General features: G+C 19.3%; 1 protein-coding gene across 1 annotated transcript; it reads left to right on the top strand.

The window, feature by feature from the left end:
- Positions 1-4,655: 4,655 nt before the first annotated feature.
- LOC122500368 (iron-sulfur cluster assembly 2 homolog, mitochondrial) lies at positions 4,656-9,208 on the top strand. Its single transcript, XM_043609272.1, has 3 exons — positions 4,656-4,812; positions 5,393-5,614; positions 8,750-9,208. The coding sequence occupies exons 1-3, from the start codon at positions 4,736-4,738 to the stop codon at positions 8,925-8,927; spliced, it is 477 nt and encodes a 158-aa protein (XP_043465207.1). The 5' UTR covers positions 4,656-4,735; the 3' UTR covers positions 8,928-9,208.
- Positions 9,209-9,331: the final 123 nt, after the last annotated feature.

The raw sequence follows: 9,331 nt of genomic DNA, 5'->3' as shown, positions 1-9,331 counted from the left end.
TTATCGTAGAATTTTATTTATTAAAATTTTTTTAGACAATTGAATTCGTTTGAAAAATTTTGAATATAGTTAAAATTTTAACAAGAATTTTATTCAAATTTTTGAAAATAATTGAATTTTGGAAAAGAATTTTATTATTTATAAAGAAAATTGAAATTTTGACCAGAATTTTTTTTAAATTTTTGATCATATGTAATTGAATTTTTAAGAAAGAACTTTATTTCTTTTGAAAATAATTGAATTTTTGCAATAATTTGTAAATTTTTCAAAATTTAATTCTTTTTTAGTGTTTTTGTCTAAAATTCTTCAATTTAAATACATTATTTTTAATAATTAACTATAATTTCAAAAGAATTTGAATTATTAAATTTAATGTTTTCCAGTATTAAAAACAGAAAAAATAAAAATGAATAAAAACGATAAAAACTTTTGTGTTATTTTTTAAATAAAATAACTTTGTATTATAAATAAATACTTATAAATATGAAACAAGTATTTAAAGTTTAAATTCAAATAAACATTTATTTTATTTATTTATAAAGTAGAAATTTTTATAGTAAAAATAAAAGTATATCGAATGTAAACAAACAAATTTTATTGTAACCTCGTTATGTCAACGTTAATTAAATATCACACAAATATTAATAAATTAACACAATATTATAATTTTTAATTTAAATAAATAAAAAAATATTTATCCTTGTGAAATATTTATATATATATATACTTACAAACAAGGAAGGATTTTGAAAAATAAAAACATAACCTCTATAAAATTCAGTCGATGTAAATCACGATAAATACACAAATTTAGTATTTTCAAAGAATAAACAGTAAATTATAAAAACGGAAAAATTCTACTTACAAATATTTGATGTAAATGTGTAAAATAAAACTCAAAAGTGTAAATAAAGAAAATAACGTTTTTCCTCTTTCTTCCGCTCCTGTACCAATTTCATAATAACAGTTTCAATCGTTTCAAACATACAATTTGCGTATAAAACAAAAACTTGAAATATTCAGAACGCATTTTTTTCAAATTTCCTCTTGCGTGCACTACTATTAAAACAAATCAGACATTATTTATTTGTATAAATTGAAATAATTTGTTTATTGTTTAACGGATTTAACGTATTATTGTGACAACTTGACAGCTTCGTGAAAAGAGGACCAGAGGGCGGCAGGTAGCTCTTGTCAGCCAATCAGAGAGCTCGTTACATTCAAGTCGGCCATTTTAGAAATTTTCCAAACAGCCAATTACATCGCGGCATATAGTTCACTTGTTTCCTTCGGCCTCCTGCAGCCTGCTGTGCAGTGTCTCTTTGTTGTAAGTATCTCCTGAATGTTTTATCAGTTTTAACAAGATTTTTCTTCAATCCTGTTAAATATCCATGTCACAATAGTGACGAAACATTATTATTATTATTTGAAAAATGTTTGGTAAGAATGGACGTAACATTTTTGTATAAATAAGTAAAATTGATTTTTGTCAAGGTCATATACTTTGCACTGACAAAAATCCTCGATTGCTACGTCGATATCGGGAAAATTTTTTTTTAAATCTTGCAATTTTCTTCGGAAATTGTGCAAATCTTCGGAAATCAATAGACTTTTCAACGAAAATTGCATTATTTTAAAATTTTCACTATTTTCCAAATATTTCGATAGTCGTGATTGTTGACTTTTCGTCTTTGTCAATATTGTTGCGAAAAAATATGGCCGCGAAACATTGTTACATAAAAATCCGATGAAATCGCTAAAATCCTTGAATTTTTTCTTAAATTTCTTGAAATTTCATGATAATTAGTATAAAAGAAAGCTTTTTCTATGAAAATTTTTTACTATACAAATTTTATTGTATAAAATTATTGTCAAATTTTCGACGCTCGACGTCATTATTGTAAATACAAAATAGCAACCAATGAAAAATTTCTCTTTAAATAAAAATGTTCATTTATAGCAAATTATTAAATATTTTTGCCATAATCAAAAAAATTGTTATTTTGTTGCACATATTTCTTTTCGGAAAATTATCTTCTGAAATTTTTTTTTATTTTTTAACAAATCATTTGCAAATAAAAGCGTCTATTTTGTGCCTGAGGTATGAAAAAATATTTTGCTGATAGTTACGTTAATTTTTTCTAATTTGTGAATTCATGATTGAAAATGATTTTTAAACGATTATTTCTCATTTATACCTATCAAATAAACGAAATTAATTAATAAAAATGTTTGTTTTATTTTTCAGCGTCATCTGTGGAAAATGAGAAGCAAAAAAGCAAAAAAAATGCAGGAAAAGGGAATAAAAATTTCAAATTGTGAATTTTTTAAACCAATGTAGACAAATGAAAAAAAAAGTTTAAATTCAGTGCGCGTTTTCAGTTTTTTTGAAAATAAATTTCGCGAATTTAAAACAGCTAATTTAAATATATTGTTATATAAAAACTTCAAGAAAGTCAGTAATTTGTTTGAAAAGTTAAAAATTAATTTTAAATTTGTCTTCTTTTTAATTAAATTTATAATTTTTAATATTATATATTTTAAAAATTTTGTTAAATTAATTTAAATCAAGTATTTTATTTTCGTGTGTTTGTGTGCAAAGTGCTGAATGAAGTTTGGAAAGATTCCAATCTTGCTTTTTTCCATTTCCAACTAAGGTAAATTTTATAATTTTATTTACTTCTTTTCTAATTATAAATTTTCAGTGACTTTTATTTTACTATTTTTTTTAACTTTTTTCAGAATTCAGATATTGATATTTTAGATTTTTATATTAAGTAAAAAAATCTCATATGATTAATTGAAAAATTAATTAAAATTTTAAAAAATATTAATTGAATTTTAAATCGTTTTCTAAATTTAAAAAAAATTGCAATATATTTTTTAAAAATAAATTTCCATCTGTATATGAGAATTTTCATAAAAAAAAAGTTTTTTAATATTTTTATATCCAGTTTCTAATTTTTAATCTAAGAAAAAATTTTCTTAAATAAAATTTTAAATAAATTCGTTGAAAGTTAACGATAGGAATAATTAATTGAATAAGAAATTACAAAAGCAGTTTTAATAAAAGGCAAATATTAAAATAATTTAATATTGTCGAAATATATAAAATTTATTTTTTATTTTCAAATATAAATTTTTGAATAATTTCAGATTCAAACTTAAAAAAAAATTCAATTATTGTTAATACAATTTTAATAACATTTCATGAAAGTAATTCAATTTTCTTTAATTTTTCATATTTTTCATAAAAATTCAATTATTTTAAAAAACTTTAATAAATCCTTCGAAAGAATTCAATTTTATTTATAAATAGTAAAATTCACTGCAAAATTTGAATTATTTTCAAAAAAAATTTTTCGAAAGAATTCCATTTTTTTTTCTTAATTTGGTATAAAAATTTCAATAGAATTCAATTATTTTCCAAAAATTTTAATATATTCTTCGAAAAAATTCAATTATATTTATAAATAGTAAAACTCTTTCCAAAAATTCAATTAAAATTATTTTGAATACAATTTTAATAACATTTCATGAAAGAATTCATTTTTTTGTTTACATTTATAATTTTTTTTTTGAAAAAATTCAATTATTTTCTAAAATTTTAATAAATTCTTCGAAAAAAATCAATTTTATTTAAAACAGTAAAATTCTTTGCAAAATTTCAATTATTTTCAAAACAATATCACGAAAGAAAATTCAATTATATTTATAAATACAAAATTCTTAACAGAAATTCAATTATTTTTAATACAAAACATTTTTATGAAAAAAATCAATTTCTTTTTTAAAATTTTTAATAAATTTTTCGTAAAAATTCAATTATTTTAAAAATTTTTAATAAATTTTTCGTAAATATTCAATTATTTTAAAAATTTTAATAAATTTTTCGAATTAATTTAATTATTATTTATAAATAGTAAAATTCATTGCAAAAATTCAATTACACAAAAAAATTTCACAAAAGAATTCTATTTTTTTTTAAAACTTTTTAAAAGAATTCATTTGTTTTCTAAAATTTTAATAAAATTCAATAATTAAATGTTCAATTTCAATTTAAAAAAAACACGAATATTTTAAAAACTTAAAAGAAATTGTTTATAAAATTCAATTATTTTAAAAAATTTTAATTAAAATTTACAAAAATAAAAACTCCATTATGATTTTTAAAAAATTCAAAGAAATTCTTCAAAAAGAATTTAATTAGAATTTTCGAAAATTTTAACATAATTCCTCACGAGAATTAAATTATTTTCCTAAATAATAAAATTCTTCGAAGGAATTCTATTACACATCAAATTTTTTGATAAAATTCTTTGCGAGAATTCAATGATTTTCAATACATTAATTTTAAAATTGAAAATATTTAAAAAGAAAATGTATTGAAAAAGTTAGGAAACAAAAAAGCAGTTTTGGCTAATTAATTTCAATTTCGAAAATAGTTTTGTAACTATATTTTTTTTAAACTTAACGATTGATTAACAAGAATTGTTGTTAACAATATAATTTCAAAAAAATATTCGTTTTCAAAAATTTGAATTCATTTTAAATAACGCGCGAAAGGTGGTAACGAATCAAACTTTGAGAATTTACGTACTGTCAGTGCTTCCAATTTAAGTACATTTACGACAATTTGCGTTTCATTACGTTGTTAAATGAACAAGTCGATATATTTTAACAACTATATACAACAACTACATACAGAAATTATTGTTGTGAAATAAAAATAAATATGGCGAAACTGACAAAAGCGGTTTGGGGACTTTCATCAAATTTCGCATCAAATCAATACTTTTCAAGATTATTGACGTTAGTAAACAATTCAATTTTATTTCTGTATTCTCTGTTATTTTATTTACAACACTTTAGTAACTTGACAAAATCTCCTTCATTGAAAAATAAGCGAAATTCTTTAAATTCTATTTCTCTTCTCACGTTCGAATGACGATTTATAATATATTAGTTTCCACTATTTTTAATTTGTACTTATATGTATATTTAACAGCAAGAGATAATTTTTCATTCAAAATTATTTTCATAACCTACAAAATTTTCTAATTCTTATTTTTCGGAATGTCAATTAATTATTAAAAAATAATAAAATAATTTTAAATACAATTCAAATTTAATTTAATATTTAAACAAAAAGTTTTGATATTTTGAATAAAAATCAATTTAATTTAATGGTATTATTTACTTATCGAATTATTGGATTTAAATGTTTTTTTTTTTTTTTTTGTTTTGGGTTAAATGTTTTCTAAAATAATTTGGTTGTAAATAAAATAACGATTTTTTAAATAAAAGTTTAATAAATAAATTTACTTTTTAAATAAATTATAAATTTCGTTTTGCATAGGTTTATTGAAATTTATAAATTTTCTTTTTTAAGGCCATCGAGAATAAATATTCCTGTTTCAATTCAACGAAATTCATCAGCCAAAACTGCTGTTAATACATCTGAGGATGCACTTCTAATTAGCGATAGTTGTGTTAGACGTTTAAAAGAAATTTCGGAAAATGGAGCTTGTTTACGAGTGACCGTTGAAGGTGGAGGTTGTTCCGGATTTCAATATAAATTTGACTTGGATTCCAATATTCAAGACGACGATAAGTAAATATCAACAATCAATGTAGCAATTTATCGACACAGAGATGCTACGGTGTTAAAAACACTAAAACAAAAAATTAGAAATTTTGGAAATTATTTTTCAGTTGTTAAGAAAATCGAAAATTTAGGTATAATTTTTTTCCTCTTATTTAAAAATTTTATTCATGTCCAAATATTATTATATTTGGAGATAAATAAAATTTTGATGAATATTTATTATTAATTGAATTATTAAAACGATTAAAATTTCAATATTAATTCCAAAATAAATTTTTTCCAATTTAGATTGATACAAATTTTGAATCTGACAAATAATCGGAACGAAATTTAATCCAATGTTATAATTTCATATTTTAAAAGAAAAAGACAAATTAAATATTAAATTCCTTTTGGTAGAAGCGTAAGGCATTTAATTTTCTAGATTTTGAACAATTTAAAGTTATATTTGAATAAAAATTATAATTTTTTGTCAATAATAAATGATTTATGACTGTCCGTCAAATTTTTCCTCAATTTAAAAAAACTGTTTGAATAAAACTTTTTTTATTTAATATTATTTTATTTTTTTATTTTAACTATATTTTTATAATTAAATTTTTATCGATTTTTAATTTTATTCATTCAAATCTGAATAAACTTGTTAAATTAAATTTACAAAAATATTAATTCGTTGTAATTTTAATCAAAATGTAAATTCAATAGTTGATTGAAATTGAGAAATCTATGAATTTTCAATTTATTAAATGTTTGATTTATTTTACAAATTATTCTTAATTCGATTAATGGAAATTTTAATCGATTTGTTTTTCAAAATTGGTCTCAAATTCATTTTATTTGAATTTTAAATATTAGAAACTTAAATTTTATTCTACTTTAAGAATTTTTAAACAATTAAAGTTAAAATCAATCGAAAAGTTAATTATAAAATATTTACGCTATTAAAAAAATATTATTTATCAAAAGTTAGAGCTTGAAGTGGAAACATTAAAAATTCAATTAATAAAAATTTCAATATTTTTTTAAATTAATTGAATGTGATTGAAAATTTTTATTTAAAATTGAAATCATAACCAAATTTAAAAAGAATATTTTTAAAATATTTAAAAATTAATTGAAAGTCTGCGAAGAATTTTATTATTTATTGAAAATAATTGAATTTTTTCGAGGATTTTTATTAAAATTGTATTGAAAATAATTAAATACAGTTTCGATGAATTGAATTCAAATTGCATTGAATATAATTGATTTCTTTCTAGAAATTTTATCAAAATTTTTCTAAAGAATTCAATTATTTTCATAAATTTCTATAAAATTCTTAGCAGAAATTCAATTACTTTCAAAACATTTTTAAAGAGAAGTTTCTCGGAGGAATTCAATTATTTTTATAGATAAATAAAATTCGTCTCTAAAATTCAATTATTTCCAAAAATTTTAATCAAATTCTTCGCAAGAATTCAATTATTTTCAAAAATTTTAATTAATTTCTTCGAAACAATTAAATTGTTATCAAAAATTTTAATAAAATTCTTTACGACAATTTAATTATATTCAAAAATTAAAATATTCTTAGCAAAAATTAAAATTTTTTCATAAAAAATAAAAATTTTCGAAACAATTAAATTATTTTCCAAAAATTTCTTAAAATTCTTCATCATATTTCTATTGTTTTCTCAAAACATAAAATTTGTCGCTGAAATTCAATTAGTATCAAAAATATTAATGAAATTTTATGCAAGAATTCAATTATTTTTACACATAATACAATTTTGAGCAAAAATTGAATTATTTTCATAAATAATAAAATCATTCGTAGGAATTCAATTATTCTAAATAAGTTAAATGTTTTAAATTCAATTCAATTATTTCCAATAATTTTAATAAAATTCTTTTCAAGAATTCAATTATTTTAAAAAATTTTAATAAATTTCTTCGAAACAATTAAATTGTTATAAAAAATTTTAATAACATTTTTGGTAAGAATTCAATTATTTTAATAAATAATATAATTCTTCGCAGAAAATCTATTATTTTAAAAATTTTTAGCTAAATTCTTGACCAGAATTTAATAACAAAATTCATTGCAGAAATTCAATTATATTCAAAAATTTTAATAAAATCTTGACACGAACTCAATTATTTTTTAAAATTTAAGTATAATTTTTTGCAAGAATTAAAATTATTTTCAATAAATAATAAATTTCTTGAAAAAATTAAATTATTTTTAATAAGTTTAATAAAATTTTTCACAAAAATTCAATTATTTTCAATAATCTAAAATTCTAAATCAAATTCTAGACAAAAATTCAATTTTCTCTATTAATAAAAAAATTTTTTACAGAAAGTAAATTATTTAAAAAAAAATTTGATTTTATTCTTTATAAGAATTACGTAATTTTTTTTTATGTAATTTTAATTGCATTCCTTGTGAGAATTTAGTTGTTTTCAAGAATTTTAATGTAAATCTTGAAGTTTATGAAAATTTTAAAAAATAATTGAATTCGTGCGAAGAATTTTATTATTTTTTTAAAACAAGTTGATTTTTACATTGATTTTTATGGAAATTTGTGGAAATTAATTGAATTTTTTGTAAAGAATTTTATTTTAATATTTTTGAAAAAAAATTTGAATTTCTGTGAAGAATTTTATTTTTTAAAAATAATTGAACTTTTTGAGAAGTTTTATTAAAATTTAATTGATCGAAAAATTTTATTAAAATAAATTTTATTAACAATAATTTAATTTCTCCTAAGAATTTTATTATTTAGAGTTTTATTATTTATAAAATTATTTGGTTATTAGCTAAGAATTTTATTAACATTTTTGAAAATAATAAATAATAATAATCAAATATTCAAGAATCGAAGTTGATATTCAAAATTAAAAAATTTTGTAGTTCGCACAATAATAAGAGTTGGAGTACTACGTTGTTTTATTTGCTTAGTTAATATTGTAATTTTAATTGACAAAAAAAAATCAATTTTTACATTCTTGTCAAAATTGAGAAGATCTTGTTTTAGAATAGTTTGAAAATGAAAGAAATAAATTTTCCTTCTTCTCCAACCGTAGCAATTCTGTGCGATTATTTTTATATCCTTTTGTTATTGAACATTGAAATTCATTAAAATTTTGAATTTACAGAATTTTCCAAAAAGATGGAGCAAAAATAGTGATAGATTCAACATCATTAGAATATGTGAAAGGCGCAACTGTCGAATATCACAAAGAATTAATTCGTTCGGCTTTTAGAATAACGAATAATCCTCTAGCTGAACAAGGTTGCAGCTGTGGCGTTAGTTTTGCTGTTAAATTAGATTAATTTTCGACGAAATTATTATTTTTTTTTAGTCTTCTACGTCGTCCCAAGAAAGAAAGTGATTATTTGAAACTATTTTAAAAATAAGATGCATATTTTAAATACACACACATTTATATAAAGAATATATTTGAAATTTGATATTTCAAATTTATTCAATTCTATTTTGTATAGAATTTATTGTTTCGTGTTAAAATTTTTATTAAATTGTATGAATAAGTTTTTGTTACGGGAAGAAGAGGGTAAGAAATTATTAGAAGATTATAATTTATAATATATAATTTTGTAAATTACGTCCCAATATAGTAGTAATATTTTCCTCCTACTTTTTGGATCTCTTTCCAATATTCGTGAAATTTCTTTTTTAATTTCCAAAGTAAAGAGTGATGAGATTAAAAAAAGAGAAA

The sequence above is a fragment of the Leptopilina heterotoma genome, unplaced genomic scaffold (genome assembly GCF_015476425.1).
Source record: "Leptopilina heterotoma isolate Lh14 unplaced genomic scaffold, ASM1547642v1 Lhet_183, whole genome shotgun sequence".
NCBI lineage: Eukaryota > Metazoa > Arthropoda > Insecta > Hymenoptera > Figitidae > Leptopilina > Leptopilina heterotoma.
The sequence above is the reverse complement of the archived record's forward strand: the minus strand, read 5'-3'. Positions and strand labels throughout refer to the sequence as shown.